This window comes from Scleropages formosus, chromosome 14 (genome assembly GCF_900964775.1).
Source record: "Scleropages formosus chromosome 14, fSclFor1.1, whole genome shotgun sequence".
Classification (NCBI taxonomy): Eukaryota; Metazoa; Chordata; class Actinopteri; order Osteoglossiformes; family Osteoglossidae; genus Scleropages; species Scleropages formosus.
The window spans coordinates 4,941,153-4,959,133 of record NC_041819.1 but is presented as its reverse complement, the minus strand read 5'-3'; the positions used below and the strand labels follow the sequence as shown (position 1 = coordinate 4,959,133).

Here is a 17,981-nt window from a genome sequence, read left to right as displayed (position 1 = left end):
TTTTCATGCTTCATAAATTTATTCATCATCGTTTAGATGCTGTAATCATGTACTTGTTCTGCGTAATCTTACTAATTTCTGACCCTAATCTTACTGACTCTGAATTTCCATGCGTATTCTTTTCTTCCTCAGTATTCATATAGCGTTTTTTTTTCTTTCGTCCTAGGTACAGATATCCAGTAAAACAATATGCAAAGCAGTCTCATTTCTTTACCACAATGATGGTAAAATACATCAAAATAGTGCAGCAAAGTCTGCCAAGGAGAAGCAAACAAAATTATTGTGCAGAAATATCATATAATAGTTGGTAATGATTACTCTATTCGGTGCCTCGGCGAGCTCATACATTGCAGTCAGAAACTGTTATTTATTTTTTTATTATATTTATGAGGCAGTATATAAACAGCTGTGGTCCAGACAGGAAAAAAGGCAATAAGCTTTGAGAAGGGCAGAATATCAATACTAAACGAATACGGGGAAACTAAACCCTCTGTGTCGAGCTCTGTAGACGAGATACACAAGGAGATGAGTGTTTATTACTACATGAGACTGCTAATATTTTCAAAGTGTATCAGCTGGGTCTATAAACTTCAGCATTTCACAAGCTGGGAGCCATCTGCTACAACTGTCTTACCTTTCGCTCGTGACACATTTAGACATAAGCAGATTTAACGAGGTTGACATAGTGGTTAACAGTATGCATTTGTAACTTTAATTTCCCACGGGAGCTCTGCTGTTGTACTCTTGAGACACGTACCTGTTCAACAATGCCCAGGTAGAATATCAATTTGCAAAAAAACAGGAACGAATATAATGCAATAATAACTAATTTAGTCAACATTTTTTTCCAGTTTCAACTTTTGGCAGACCTAAGTATAGAATGTCTCCAAAATGTTCTGTCCTTTCCATGTGTCCTTAGGGTTGAAAGGGATGTGTCTGTTGTCATGTTGAGCCCATCCATCTTGCTATTGGTCGTCCTCTGCTTCGTTTCCCCTCCAACTTTTTCAGGTTTTTAACGCTCAGATTGATGCATTTGGAAGACACTTTTTTCCAAAGGGTGTACAGAAGCGCATACAAAATTTTATACTGGCTCATCGTTTCTTTATGTAACGGAATAATTTTCCATGAGGTATCGCTCCCAAAAAAATGCCGTGTGCAGTGAATGCTAGTTAAGGTCGCTTTGTTCTCAGGAGTCTGTCTGAGTGCGGAGTCATTCTGAGCCAAACCAGCCGCAGCTTGTGACTCATTCCGGGACTTACCTGCACAGTGGCATGGACTTGTGTCATGTGAAGGAAGCCGTCGGCTTGTCGTGTCCTTTTTGGGCCGGCCTACCACATGCCTATAAGGCATCAGGGCTGCTCAAGGGGGCGTCTTGTGCACAGCCACTCGGGCACATCAGAGCCTGTCCTCTCCAATACAGAATTAAGTGTGTAAATCTGAGGCCGAAGAAAAACGCAGGACATTCCAACTGTGATGAAAACCAAAGTATAGGCATTTTGGATCTGTTCTGAATCTTTAATTCACGGCTTCTGCAGCACATTTCTAAAGCACTTTCGTTCTCGTTGCAGGTCTTTTTATCAGGTGATCCTAATGGCAGGAAAAACCTTTGCAAATACTGTTTGTCATCTCCCTGTTTAAGTATCCTGCAGCTGTTGCCACGGCAATGGTTATAGCAGTATTATTCCCAAAGGCCATGTTTACAGTCAATTCACAAGGAAGCAGGGAATTATGGGTGTACCGCAGGAACTGCATCAAACAGGCCATAGTCAGAAATAGAATCTCGCTGTAGTGTGCCAGTCTTGATGGATGCATGTAGATTGTTCAAGATGAGAATGGTTTTAAAATTTTAAGCTTGTCGGTGCCCATGAGAATACTGTCAAATGAAAAAAGGGAGAGGGAAAGGTTTGATCCCCTAATACCTGTTGATTATTCATTTTAATCCCAGCGAGCAACAAATAAGAAGGCCTCAAAAATCTGTCCTCTCCTTCATTACACTAGCACACCGATGGCAAAATAACAGTTGGACGTCTTCTCGACCTGTCAAGCATCTTAATTAAAAGGTTACACGTTATCTGCTCTTTTTTCCTGCTCCTGCTGCAGCCTAGTGTTATCCCATTTCGAATAGGGCTACACAGAGCACTGTTACCCTGCAAGTTAACACATCAGGTGTGAGCATATGAACAACTATGAATAAGGCTTTGAAAGTTCTTCCAGGAATAACACATCAGTAGCCCAAATGATTAAGTCATTTAAAATCTGGACTTTTATGTTCTCATAGTACGCCGTCCAAGATCGGTGACAGATAATTATCTGGAGACATCGAGATGATGTAATTACAGAAACAAAACAGACACTTCGCAACGTGGCACGGGCAATATTTGGAGCTGAACTGAAATGTGTGAAAATTCAAAGGTCTGGGTATCGAGTTTCACCGGATGAAGCATTTGATCAGCACCTGATCTCTGTCAAGCTTCCTAACTTTTACCATAAACTGCATGAAAAAGTCATCCTACTGATTTGATCATTACGAAAGGCTTTTCCTCAATGCTGCATTTATATGGCTCAATTACCCTTTTATTCTGCACTGAATTGTCTGGTTATCAGATTTTTTTAAATTATAAGATTAGACAGATTTTTTCATCTTAAATGAATCTGTAAAATGTTCACCATTGTTTTGTTTCATTTTTAATTTTTAAAGCTGTATCATGTCGATATCTGCAACACATGCAAAAAATTGTGATGCAGTCATCAAATCGCCCAGTGTCAGATGAAACTGGATTAAAACATTGAGCATGGCAATATTGCATGGAAGCTATTACTCCCCTATATTGGCTGAGTAGAGCTGATGTACTATATATGTGTATATATATATATATTATGTGTGTATCTATATATATATATTTTTTTTTTTTTAAGCTCATCATATAATTAGTCCCCCATTACGATATAGTAGAAACCTGTTGGAACGAGCTCTGTTCAAACCCCCAAGTGTGTCTTGCGCTACCTGCACCTGTGCATCTTTCTCGATGATTACTGTCGGTGGAATCCTGCACCACTTTGCACTTTGAGGAGCAAATCCACATCTGAACTGTGGGGTAAAATGCTCAATAAAAAAAAAAATAAAAAAATTGGACACAGGTAGGCACAGCACCCACAGAGTGCCTGATCCCCAGTGTCCTAATTACAAAGGCTTAAACGGTGCATTAAAACTTGCTCTTTTGCTGTTTTCACCTATTTTAATAAGCCTCCTTTACACTCAGCTCCTTTCCAGGTAAAATATGCACCTGTGTGGCTCTCTGTGCAGCCCCCTTTGAATATTTATTGTGTAGATAAAAGACACGGTGCACACTGGGCTTTTTGTGTTACAGGGATTTTACCCCCCACTCCTCACGGTATCTATTTATACTGTCAGGTATGGCAGGTGCATTTCTTTAAAAGCACATTTCTCTTCAAATTGCACACAGTACCCCGACCACATGATCAGTTTAAATGGCTCCTTTGTCCCCTCTGCTTTTAACAGCCAGCCTCAAGGCATACCTCCGCAATTACAGAGCCATTACTGCTTATTAGTCTTAGAAAGATACGTTGCTGTGAGAAAATGAAATCACACAATGTCATCAAACATTGGTGTATTGAATATTCACCTTTGTCTTGCTCTTCATCCGTTGAACACAACTGCTCCTGAACTATTTCTCTTTCTCCACATTTTCATTTTATTTAATTTAATGTACATATCACTTTATTTACTTATCGCTCAGTAGATTAAGCAGATGTGCAGGCTTGTACATTTTCTGTAAGACGGAAATCTTCTTTCTCTGAAACAATGCACACCGGCCCTTTTTGTGTGCTACTCCCTCTAGTGTGTATGTATTAGAATTCAAAGGGGACCAATCAAGGAACTGTTCTTCAAGTCAACTGATATACTGTATTTTCATCTAAGTATTGTCATAAATCATTGCTTGCAAGTTCCTTACTCACTGTATAAGAAATGATCAAGTTACCTATTTCTTATGTTGGGGGATGATGCTGCAGGTAAGAAGATGGTTAGGGCTGCTGTCTTTAAACTTGAAGGTCTTAGGTTCAAATCCCACCTCCTATAGTATTACCCCTGATCAAGGTGTGAATTGCTCCATCAAAAATTACCTAGCTTTGTAAATAGTTAGATTGCCGTGACTTGCTTTGCACACAAAAAAAAAAATCATCTAAATAAATAAATATAATTTAAATGTCATAACTACTTCCTGCATAAGTAGCTCCATAAGCATGTACTGTACTTATGCATATGTAGAAGTCTGACTTTGGATTTTTCTACAAAGTTATTTTAAAGTAGCTCAAGCAACACTTGGAAAGCATAGCAGAAAATCATAAAAGAAAAAGGAGATGCTACTAACAGAGCGACAGTACTGAAGGTCCTTAAATCTTTTTTGTTTTACTTCAAAGCATAGTTCTTGTGCAGACCAGATCAAACTGCAGTTAAGCCAAAACTCTATGCGTCTTGTTTACTTATGACATCGATATAACAAAGTGTAGCCCGTGATCACATGCAAGCAAACGCAGTTAATCAAGAACCCAGCCTCTACACCAAGTCCGTGCTCCGAACATAATTCTCTGACCGCAATATGACACCTGGTAATAATAAAATAGATCTACAACCACTTCTCCTTAAATTTACATCATGGAGAGATCATCGTAATTATATCCTCCGCCCCACTGTTTAACATGTTCCGTCTTTCACTGGCGCCACCGGTCAAGTCACCTCTCCTCTGATGTTTTCTGAAACCGCAAAGGTCTCATCTAGATCCCCTTTGACGTGTTCCTGGGTAACCTGATCGGAGCTCAAATTGTAAAGGGACTGTAGCTCTAGCTACGTAGCGGGGGGGTGCGAAACCTGATCGGGGCTCAAGCTGTAAAGGGGCTCCAGCGCTAGCTATGCGGAGGGCTCAGTTGAGAGGCCTGATCTTGCATCTCCTACTGCTGGAAGAGAAACTCCATGCGGCTGTTAATGCCCCTACCATGTTCTTGAATGTATGTCTATCCAGGGCTCCCCAGATCTTATTTAGCTTCTGACTGGTAACCTTCTGTAAGATCTGTAACAGCCTTGATTTTTTCCCTCCAGGTTCTAAAATGAAAAGATGTTCCTTTTCACAAGATATGTATTTGGTGCCATAATGTTTCCGTTATATTAATTGGTATTGATTTTGTTTGTGTGTGTGTTTTCTCTCCCGTACCTTCTTTTGATACACTCCCTTCAGGGTAAGTCTTTGAAGAACATAGTCAAGTATTAGTAACCATTATTCCCTGCTGTTTGGAAAGGAAATGTGTAATGAAAAGAAGCTTTGATTGAGAGACATTTGTCCTTGGTTCAGTAGATTCCTCAGGTGTGGTTTATTGCCTGCTGTTGTACTTACCATTACTTACTGGGATTTTTCTCACCTCATGCTGGGATAAAAGCTTTTCGTCAAACTTGCCATTGTGTCGTTCACTTCACACGTACCTGCCTAGCCAATGAAACGAGCTCATACAATAACAGAGCCAGGTATTATAGCTGACAGATGAGTGTGTGGTGTACTGTACGCTGCTCCTGTGACAAACCTTGCATGTGTCAGATTCATAAGGCCAGAAATAAAAGATCTTCCAGGTAAATACAGGAAGCCCTTCATTTTCATATATTTTGCAGTTTCGTTTATTCACAGCTCACTACTGTGGTATGATAATTCGGCACATTTGCAGCCATTAAAAAAATTGCACTAAAGCAGTTGCCTGGTGTGTCTTGGAATTATGCACTGTATGGAGTGAGGACGCAAACACATCACTAACTGGTGAGAGAGTAGCTAGCGACTCACTCAGTAATCCTTTAGCGCATTCGAAAGGGTGGGTTTGTGCCAGGGAATTATTTGCAGAATACCATGATTCCCACAAAGCCGGGACCACGTCCCTCATGATAGCAAAGTTGTCTGGACATATAACACACCGAATATGATGAATGAAATTTATTTATTACAACTCCTTTACAAACATGGTACCAGCCAAAAGTTTGAGTACATCTCCTGGAAACTGTTTTTTTTTTTTTTTTTTTCCTCCACAGAGTATTTGCCTTCACTGTTTGGTCCAGTTTGTCTAATACAAGTATTGTCCAGATTTCCCAGGTGTACTCACACTTCTGGTTGCCACTGTATTATAAACATGCCATGTGTTCCATCTCATTATGAAAGGAAAATGATGATATGCACTTCCCTGTGGCCCAGAGGAGTCTACATTTAAATGGAAAATGCTGAAAGGTTGCTGTTGTAACTGTTAGTGTGCCTGAGTAAGAAATTCTGAGAACACTGCTTTCCTACCCAAGCTAAGAATCACTTCAGAGCACTCTGGTTGACGTTCCTCCTTATACATGCCAGCCCAGATATGATACCGTCAGCTGTATCTGTGCAAAGAAAGCACAACAAAACAGGGGAATCCTTTTCATGCGTAGGGCATTCCATGCTGCTGCAGTTCATTGAACATGATCTCAGCTGCAAACAGTTTCTTAAAAGATCTCCATCCAAAGACAAATGTGGTCTCGGCAGCTTGAGGGAGGTCGCACACGAAAACCAAAACCAGCACACGGGCAAAACGCCTACCCGTCAACACAGATGCATCTGGTCAGGTTCTAACAATTGCAGTCGCGAGGGTTCTGACAGACATGTGTGAGAGCTGCAAAACACCCACTCAGTCATGCACCTTCCAGGACTTTTTTCAGCTCACAGTGCAGTTTCCTCAAGTGGGCAGGTGTGGCACAGCTAGCGAAACCTCTCCGCAGGGGGCGGTTGCACTCAGATCTGCTCATCTCGGTACTATGTCCCCCACCGATCCTGAGAACATACAACTGCATGTTGCCTAGTGAGAACAGCCTCTGTTTCGATAACATCAATCTTTGACTTTTAAACATCCAGACTGGAATCACGGAGAAGATCGACATAGTAGGCATGAAGGGTGGGTGGGTGGGTCTCAACATAAACAAAACATGTAATGTGGAAACTGGTAGCGTTGTGGTTAGAACTGCTGCCTTTTCACTCAAAGGACCCAGGTTTGAATCCCACACTCTTGCTGTAGTAACCTTGAGCAAGTTACTTAACTTTAACTAGTCCAGGAAGAATTAACTCCCTGTAGAAATGGGAATGTAAGTAGCTTAATGTTATATGTTGAAAAAACATCAGTGCACCAGATGAAGAAATGTGAATAACTATGGTGAAACAACAAAAAACATAATCAGTCTGAATTCTTGTTGCATGGGCAGGCAGCAGGTAGGGTAGTAGTTACAATCTGTGTCTTACAGCTGTAGGACCTGGGCTTGAATCCCTATTCCAGTTGTAGTACCCTTGACTTATGCTGGATTCCTTCGGAAAAAAATTACTGAGCTTTATAAATACTTTTAAACAGCTTAGTGTACAAACCTAACATTTAAGTAACCTTGGACGAAAGCAGCAGCTATATAAAAATGATAAAAATGAACACGCAAAAATATCCCATGCAATGCCCCAGACAGTTTTCAAAATGTTCTTTTTAAAATTTTCTTCATTATATTTCATAGCATTAATCTGGTTTCAGAACTGCTTCCCCAGTTGAGTGTTGCAATTTTACTATATTTTATTTTATGAAGTCATTCATCTGTTCCTGTTCACAGAATGTATGAGAAATCCCCCTACCTGCCTGCAGGAGGCATCTTCAAAAATCAAATGCCATTTCTGTGAAAAAGTCAAAAAGCTGCTCATCTAAGAAAGGGAACCACTTGCGCCATTCACACTTTATACATCTTATTCTTTTCTTTTTTCAACTGTGTCCAAGTTAACTATTTTTTCTTATAAAAATTAGATTTTTACAAAATACAACAATTTAAAGACATGCTGTTCATTTCAAATCTGATTGAGAGATTGAAAATACTGTTAAGTTTTTTTTTTACAAATGACCCTCGCTAGAAATGCAAAATCTATTACATTCGTCATAACAGTATATTCATGCCACAAATTTCTCTCATAATCTTCCAGCAGGTGTTCTGTTGTTAGATAAAACTGTGTTGCCTTATGCGCAGGAGGATGTAGTGAAATTTCGGGATCGAATCAAGAACCATGTGTTTCCCTTATCTCTTTAAGAAATGTCCTTATTTAGCCGGGTTTTAGCACGTAACAGATACACCCTAAAGACTGGAAAAATAGTACAAACTTGAGATGGTCCAGGGAAACTTGGGAGGGGAAAAAGCAATGAGGCATAAGGTATTTGTTTTTGTTTTGCCCTGTTCATGTTTTAAATCTTGGCATCGCGTTGCCACCCCCACCCCCACCCAAAAATATCACAAATGGGTAATACCGGGGAGAGGACTCTGCCTGTCTGTACAATAGAAGCAATCGAGTGAACAGACGGAGGCTGTGGGCTAGACTACTCGAAAGCCTGGCCATCACTAGCGCCTCATACATTCCATGGAGGAAGGCATGGATTGAAAAATGAGATGCTAATAAAAGATTTGGCAAGAGCTCTTAATGCATCTGTCTGTTCATTAGGCATACACCGGGGTTTCGGGTTCTCTGCATTATCTTCTCGAGCACTACGGAATTGAATAAAACAGCAGCGGCCCACGTCTTTCCACGCCTCCTCCGGAACTCATTTCAGGTCCTTGTTTTCCCATCCAAAACCACACAGTGCACTGGACAACCCTGAGCAGATTCATGGCATTCAATTATTCACAAGAAATGTTAAAATGGTCAGGGATAATTGGGGAACATCTCTCTGCTTTTGTTTGTCCTTACAACCAAATTCTTTCTGACACAAATTCCTAACAAATGGTAGTCTGTTTATACAATTTATAATTGAATTTTTTAACAGGCTAAAATACTAATTTTGCCAACATGGGGATACCTTCATTTCTAGAGCCTTTCACTTATTATTCCAGGCTTGAAAGTCAAGGGTGTAAACATAGTTCTGCTGCTCTTTTCACAGTGTTGCTACAGTGCCATACCCTGTAGAAATAATGTGTAAAGAAATACACTGTAAGAATTAAATCCAGGTTTATTCAGCAGACTACAGAGAACATTCACTGAAATATTTAATTCTTTAATCTTTAGATTAATGTGGTGAAACGGAGTAATACATTTCATATTGTAATTTGAAATGTATTAACTCGGTGGCTCAAGGTCAAAAATACAAAGGCTGTATTAATAATCTATGACGGTTCTTGTGTGAAGACACAGAAATGTTTCTGTATATATTATTTATGCCTTAATATGTGTTCCGTGAATCGACAATGAGCGCGCGCGTGGAAGAGAAGGGAAATCAGAATACGAAATTAATTTACTGCAGCTGCAAATGTACACAGCTGCGTGTATTTCGGGATCAAATTCCAGAGTCCTCGGTATCATAAGATGAGAACTTGAAAAAGCTATTTGATTTTTCAGAGCACTTAATACTGTGGATGGATTGGACTGTGAGGACGGGCATACAACAGACAAGATGAGTTAGGCTGAGGTGTTGAATGCTATCCAGCCAGCTGTCCATTCCCATGGAGGCACTGATGTGAGAGGACAAGCTGCAATTCCCAGAGATGCAGAGTGATCTGTATTTTCACACCAGGGTTTGATCCTAGACCCGCGACCCGTTTCTCAGCGTTCATTGCTGCAGGCATGTCTGTGTACCTGTAGTCTTCATTCAGTGGCAGCCCAAATGCCGCAGCACAGTCTCTGCTCTTCCCGGCCACGAATCGAGCCGCCCGACATGTCAAGCTCCTGTTTTTATCCTAAGCTGGCATTCCTTGAACATCCTTAACCTCCTAAGCATGGCATTGTAGCCCATGACCTGAGGGCTACGGGCAGCTCAAAAACAATGCACTGAGTTTTCCATCACAAAGCTGGATGCTCGATTCCTTCAAGAAGCAAAAAATAATAAAAACATTGTTGAGTGTGAAAATCAAACCTGTTAGTTTGCAAAGCATTATGTGCTCTAGCCGTAGGTGTGTGTTGGAAAAGTTTGGGCCTCCTCAAACTGAGAATGTGCTGAGGACACTTTCCAAAAGTAATTAACGGGCTCTGAGAGTTGCAGACTTAGCTGGGTGTGACAGTGTTAAAAAAAAAAGGGGGGGGGGGGGGTTCTAGCGCTTCACGCAAATCAGCAGTGATGCTTGATTTATGATCTACTGTTAAATACAAAACAATAAAGTGTTCTTCAACATTTAAAGGATTGCAGCCAAAAAAGGGCTGTTTGTGCTGCCAAGCGGCATCTATTTTTGAACATATGTAATAACCTGAGCTCCAGAAGCCCCAGAGCTGCAATGCAAACAGCTCAGGTTTGGGTTCCACCAGTGACCAGTCCGCCGGCGAATTGCAGATACTTCTCGGAGGAATTCCTCTCAGCCGCTCTCTCCATTTCTCTCTCTCCGTCTCGTTCTGCAGTTTGCTTGCGAGCCCGGGCCTGGCACACATACAGCTTTTCCTCCAGGAACATGCAGCCTCCTCTAAAAAGCAGCGATGCAGCATTGTTCATACTGTGGCTCATGGAGAGATTTAGTCTGGAGTTATAAAATAATATGTAAAAGCGTAAAAAGTCTTACTGAAAAGTTTTAACCCTTGGTTTAGTACTACTTTATGGAGTACAAAGTGAAAATACGGAGTTGTTCCAATATTGTCTCAAAGAAAAATATGTCAGTAGGCCTGGCTCTTGGCTTACAGTCTCAGCGGTATAAGTGACTAAAGTGCCAGGGCTTGTGCATAGTAGAGACCCATAGAAACAGATTACATAAAAATAACAATATAGATTGAGTACAAATAAAGTTATTAGTACAAAACGGGGCAGGAGGTGGTGCAGTGGTAAGAGTGCTGTCTCTGGATGCCAAGATCTCAGGTTTAAATCCACATCCTGCTGTTGTACCCTTCATCAAGGTATTTAATCCTGATTGCCCCAGTAAAAAAATGGTAAATCACTGTAAATTGGAGAAAGTGTGCGGTATATTGCAGTAAGTTTGCCATCGAGTGTACTTAATTACTGTGCTGAAGATGACTGGTGATGGAAACGCGAGCTGAAATGATGGCAAAGTTTGTATGTTTTTCAGACATTCATCCATGTAATGGTGTGCCGTTGCACACTGAAAACTTAAAAGGAGCAGTCAGTATATTATGTTTTTTCTCTCTGAAATTAATTCCTACCTTAGCACTTTGAAGATCACCCGTTCACAGGAAAGCAGCGGCTTAGCTCTTTTATTGCTCTTCAAATATTTTTTATTTTCCTCTGTGCTGAAACACGTTTGACACACAATCAAATAAAAATTATTTTTTTTTGTTCCCCATTTTTTCTGAAACAAGATGAAAGGCCGGCACAAACAGAAACACACTGGCTATTCTGTGTAGCTTGTCTGCTTTGGGAGGCCTTCAAAGCGCCGTGGCATAAATTGATGATATTGGTGTCGCTCATTTGCCAAACTGATTTTGCTTCTCTCCACTAATTTTCACCAATTTACTCTGAATTCCTGTACACTCTGCAACACCTTGATCGTAATCATAGAAGGTGCAAAGCAGGAGACCCTATTGTCTTCTGCCTTTTCATGTATAACATTTTCTTCTTTGTGTTTGAATGTGTTTATTATTATATTTGATTGCATAACCAGTGCTTTTATGTAAAGGGACTTGTAATTTTACCCTTTTATGTAGCTACCGTTTTTCACGGTGCCAATTCAGGTTAAGAATCTTTATCAATAGCATGATCTCTTCCAGGACTCAACAGCCCCCAGCATGAGCCTCCTTAATTCTGAAAATACGTAGACTGAAAGCAGCCATTTTTTTTCATGTTCTTAAGCATCAGCCTAAATGAGTGTCACAGTTTTGTGTAATACACATTCAGGTTGAAGCTAACCTGTATGTTCTTTCTCCTGCAGAGCATGAAGAGTGCGTTAATTGCACAGACGAATGCCGAGTGCTAGGACATTCTGACAGGTGCTGGATGCCACAGTTTCCAACAGGCAACCAGGCGGAAAGTGCCGACTACCGTACCAACCTTTTTGTACCAGCAGGGATGGAGACCGCGGTGGAAACAGAGACATATGAGACCGTCAACCCCAATGGGAAAAAAACCTTCTGCACTTTTGGCAAGGAGAGGCGGGACCACACCGTCCTGATAGCCAACGTCAAGCCTTACCTTAAAGCCAAGCGCGCCCTCAGCCCCCTGCTCCAGGAAGTCCCATCTGCATCAAGTAGCCCCACAAAACTGTGTCCTTCCACCTGCGTGTCCAGCCAGGGACCTGCAGATGCAACCAACTGCAAGCCGGGAAGCAGCCAGTATGGACCCCCCGATGGCCAATACGCATCGCCAAATAAACAGCTGAAGGACTCTCCATATGCATCCTCGGACCCTGCAGCCCTGCCGGATGTCCAGCCTCGGGTCAGCCAGGACTCCGGCGAGATGGGCCGTGGCAACTCCGATCGTCACCGGGATGGCCTGGACACAGGTCAGGTGGTTCGGGACATCGACAGGCTCCTACAGGACTGCCGAGGGAGCGAAGCCACCCCTGTGCAGAAGTGAAGTGCAAAACTGGCAAAAACAAACATGCTCCAAACACACATGCGTGTCAGGGGTGGGTGGGGGTCAGGGAGTCACAGCGTTAACAAAAGACACAAGGAGGTTTGGATTTTGGGATCACACTCTCTGACATTTCGGAATTTCTTCGGGAACCGCAGAAGACGCGGCTTGTGGTTCCAAAACACAATTTAAGTGCCCACCAGCTCATATAACTTTCTGTATGGGAACATCCACTCACACAAGACAGAGGGCATAGGGACATCCGCAGTAAATGAACGAGTGACGGTTTATCATGACAATCGATGAAAACATAGAGATGTTCCTGCTGCCATATGCAGTGAGCCGAAAGAGACTCATGTAACTTTTCCAGATGTAATGATCTTGGTGTGAAGTGCAAAAGAGCAAAAGAAGACATCTTGGTGTAAGAAGAGTGAGGAGGGAAAATATGTAACCATCCTTCATCCAGTAATTATAATAGTCTATGTAAACTGTGTCCCCCCTATTTATCTGCCACATAGAACATTCCAGAATGGTGAAGCGGTAAAACACATCTTGCTCATTGTGTAAGCCTCCCATTCTCGACCTGCTCCCCATCACCCATGTATAGTGATGTTCACCTGTCTAAACTTACCCCCATGACAATCACACATCTGTACTTTAAGGGACATATTTCCTCTACTGTGAAGAGACCTATATATGTAAAATGCACACATATAAATACACACTTAATATAAAAATAATAAATGTTCAAACATTTGGTTAAAAAATGTCAATGGAAAAAGAACAAAAAAGCGTTCACATGCCAAAGTGTGGTTAGTTGTCAAATACTGTAATAAACTTTCGATCAAGCTGCTTTGGCTTCAACACAAAGGAAATGTCCCTTCACATTATCACTATACATAAGGTCATTCAGTGTATCCAGTTTAATGTGTTTACATCAAAAAAAAAAACATATTTTATTGATTTATTGCAATTTCTGTGCATATGAGCCAAATTGTTACGTGTAAAAGAGCTATAATTGTGTATTTTATTAAATATATAGTTGTGTTGCAATATACATTGGGCTTATATTGTATTTGGCAACTGTTGCCTAAGTAGCCGTCGAACTCTATGAGTTATTTTTCTCATCTCTTTCTTCCTCTCTCTCTCTCTGCTCCTCATTCCACAGGATTGGGTAGCAGTCCTTCGAGCAGAACCTCTCATTTTAAATGCATCATCCAGAAACTAGAATACATAAACTGTTCAATCTCGATGAGCCAGCTTTTAGAAAAAGCAACAGTGGTAATTAGTACTTTTTATGAGGAGCACCATGTCCGAGGCAGCTGAATTTTATTTTAGTTTTTATTTCTTAGGAAAACCTGGCTTGTACAGTGCACAGCACGGATTTTGCTGTGATAAACGTAAAACTGCCTGACTTGCTCTAAAGTGAATTTGTATTGCAACTGCAACATGCTTAAGCAGTTAAGGAGAGAAGACGGTCACTAAGGGAGGCTATTATTACTTTTTTGTAAATAAGGACCAAAAACAAGGTTCTTCTTGAGCAGTTATGGTATTGTCTATATGTACTCCTCTTTATCACAAAACTGGTCATATGTGGTAATGTACTTCACATCCCCACATAATCAAGCTCTGTTGTAGTTGTTGGAGCAGAACTGCCATTGCTCATGAAATCACATATGACAAGTCTATTGAACATTTGGTGCACTCACGTATACATTTTTTAAACTAAATATTGATAAAGTATTTATTTTGAGCAGAAAAGATAAGTCAGCTTCTCTTTTACTTCCCCAGTCTGTTATATAGCATCAGAATATCTGAAAATGTCTCAGAGGGTCTAATTTTAATCCAAGTATACTAATACATAATATTCCTTCTTAATATGTGTAAGCTTTCTCAGAATGGTGTATATATGTATACACTCAAGTAACCCAACAAGCCTTTTTAAATTAGTTTTCAATTTATTTTTGATGGCCTACACATCTACGGTTCCTGAGGATGGTGTGCTACCATAAGCACACATACTGAAGCATCATAAACTTTGTGCCTCGGATTTCAGCTCCACAAGCGACAGATGGACTATGACAGAGTTCTTTCTTTTACCACCTCTTCTCATCATTGCATAGTCAACTGCTTTTATTAACATGGCAAAAACCTTTATACCCTTACAGTTTCAAAGGTTGGTTATCAAGAATCAGAAAGACAAATAAAGGTTTTTTTTTTGCATTTTTGCAAGTTGTGTTTAAACCTGACTTTGCTCCAATTTCATAGCTGTTGACTGTACGTACATGTATACGCTGTGTCGAGTCTGAGTGCTTACTGTTGGAAAAAGTGGTTTTGATCCAGAGGCGTTCTGCATTTTTATGACACCATTGCCACTTAAACAATGTGTTTTTTCCCCCCCTTTTTCAATAATTTACAGTTTCATGCTCAGCTAAAGCTCTACATTAATATCTGAGCCTGATACTCAGCAACATAATAAGACTGAGGGCCTTCAGTGAAGTGCAAGACATGTTTTATTACATTGGCTTTCAAGCTATTTGCTGTTTAATGGAGTATAGTTGCTGAGGTCAACACGTAGCTTGAAAATGTAAACATAATGTACACCCCCCTATTACTGTCTAATTATATTTGGCATTGGCCAGGATAAATTGGTGCTTTAGTCAAAAGGTAATTTGGGGACACAAGTGCATTGATTTCAGATGTACTAAAACGAAACCTGGCCAGAGGTCCTGACTTTTCTAGACCCTTTTGAAAAAGGGGCTGGTGTCTGATTTCTTATATTTTCTTTTATTTATTTTATTTCATTTTATTTCACCTTAGCCCTGTCATCCTGTAGGGCTTCCATTCTTTGCTGGTCATCTGTTCAATGGAACAGTGGACAGCACAGCCATTGTATCAATTATCTCAACTGCTATTGTCTAACAGCTGTGTTCGATGTGATTCTATCTTAAAAAATAATAATAAAACTATGAAAAAAAAAAAGAAAACAGATTTGGCTAATAATGGTGTCTCCTGATTTCCCTGCTTACTTTGGAAATTATGAATTTATTTTGTTGATGAACTGTTGCATGTTCCCTAATTACTTCCGCAACTTGGGAGGGTGGGGGTGCAACAGATGTCACTGTGCAGTTGCTGGTTCTGTTTTTAGTTATGGGTTACATGATTAATCCTAAAACCTTCAGTTAACAAGATGTGTGATCTGAAGATTAAGATCTATTAAGAATCTAGCAGTGCTGTCCTACAGGTACCATTCTGTTTTTTCTGAGAATTTTTAAAAACACATTTCTGTTTGTTGCTTTTTTCGTGTGTATAAATTCAATTTTTCTATTTTGGCCATGGGGGCAAAAAATACTAATTATTTCCTTCTCTGATTCTAGTCTTATGTCAGTATCACAGATTCCCACCATTTAAAAGAGTCAAGATTATTTAGTTTTTAGCAAGGTTGCACTTGTTTTTTTTTTTTTCCCCCATACATTTCCATCTAAATTGTAGACAGATCTGCAGTTGAACTTTGTACCTTCATAAAAGAGCACAGTCTGTTATCACCAGTAATAATCCATCCATCCATCCATCCATCCGTCCATCTGTCCATCCATCCATTATCAATAACTGCATGCCTAATGCAAGGTTTCAGTGCCTATCCTAGAAACATAAGGCACAAGGCAGGGAACACCCTAGACAGTACACCACTCCGTATGGCGTAAGCAAAATTAACACATTGTCATTGCTCTATGTTAAATTGATGGTGCTCACAAGTGTCTTTATAGATCAAATAACATATTTCATGTGAAGCACATAAAAACAAGATTTATTCAAGTCAGAAGCATATGTTGGAATAGTGGGTACATTTCACATTAAAGAAATGTTTAAAAAAGGAATAAAATATAAAGTGTGTGGTATTACTGATTAAGGGATTATTATTGTAGCTCAGAGTCATAATCTTTATCCTTTTCCATAGTACTTAAACAACTTTATGTTCAGTTCTGCAAAGTGCCATATATCTAGATTGTTTTTATATTAAAATAATCATACATACCAAAAATATGAATATTAGGGCAATGAATGTTTAATAAGCCAATACAACCTTTTACAACACTTTTAACTCATTTTATTCACCTTTTTTTTTTTTGGGGGGGGAGGGTGACTAAATGCATTGAGTTGCTGCCAGTTCCCCCCATTGAGTACACATTTTATATTAATGACTTTCTCAGAATGAATACAAGCTGAACAGGGAGAATTTTATGACAAGATAATTGTGCTGCCTGTAAGTCTCTCTTTTTCAGCAAGGGAGAATACGCTTTCAGCATACTTGTAATACTTTAATAATTGATTTACTTTCTTAAAGTATCACATTTTTCTTTTTTTAATATCTTTACTACATGGTTTATTATGATCATTTAATCTGAAGAAATCAACAGTTCTTTCTAATTTTTCAGGAGTAATTCATGTTATGCACCTTCTTCAAGGACAGAGTAGCAATTCCCTTTCCTGGAACTTAAATCACCAACCTCCTTGTTATAAGGCTATATTCATAACTACCTTACTACCCGCAGTTACAAAGAGGAGATCGCAGTGGAAGGAAAAAAAGGCCAGAACCACTGTAGGTCTAATCAGGATGAGCGGTGATAGCACAAATGATGCCCATAGGATGTAAACAAATGGTAAATCATATCCCCGCTGATGCTGACAGGCTTTGAAAGTGTCATCAAGGTATATGAAAACATGTAATAAACACTAAAAAAAATTAAATTACCTGGTGAATATAAAGGACCAGGTGTCCAATGTTTGTCTGGATTCAAATTGCAAAGTGAAACAAGAAAAGACAAACCTACTCAACATTAATTTCTGACATCTTAATTTCAAAGAAAAATGTATTCTGCTAATAACTCATTAACCCATAAACTATATAAAGTAAATTGGTAAAAGTACATTTTCTCAGCTGTGTTGCCCAACAATTCATTAGAACCTACAGAACTTACTTATTAGTTTTAAAGTTCTGTCAGGCTATTTGGAAAGTAACTTCTTGGAGATGTCTCTGGAAAGCACAAACCCTGTAAGGAAAACCCTAAAAGCCCCCAGCAGGCAAGCCAGGGCACAAAGCATCAAGGAAAAACTCCTTAAAGGAAGTAGGGGGGAAAAACTCAGAAAGTACTCAGAAGAGGAGAAAAGAAAGACTTCCTTGGAGGAATAACCTCCAGCGAATAAGGAATAGACGGGGGTGTACAGCCTGTGGCAAGTCCAGAACTCCCAGGCAGTCCAGCACCAGCGATGGAGAAGTGGATCAGTGCGGCACTCATGCACAAGAACGCAGATTACATCACGCTCTGATGAAGACACACTAAAAACTGGTACAGAACCATTTTGCATTCTTATATCCATTCCATCTTGGATAAAAAAAAGAAAATATGGCACATTATATGTATGGACCTCAATTCCACAGGTCCGCTTTCATC

General features: G+C 40.0%; 1 protein-coding gene across 2 annotated transcripts in view; it reads left to right on the top strand.

Moving 5' to 3' along the window:
- Positions 1-13,241, top strand: part of LOC108918303 (protocadherin-17-like) — a 53,645-nt gene extending 40,404 nt beyond the window's left edge. For both annotated transcript variants that reach the window (XM_018725433.2, XM_018725426.2), the window contains exon 5: positions 11,888-13,241. In XM_018725433.2, coding sequence (XP_018580949.2) covers positions 11,888-12,531 — 644 coding nt within the window. In that variant the 3' untranslated portion in view covers positions 12,532-13,241. The remainder of the gene's footprint in view (positions 1-11,887) is intronic.
- Positions 13,242-17,981: the final 4,740 nt, after the last annotated feature.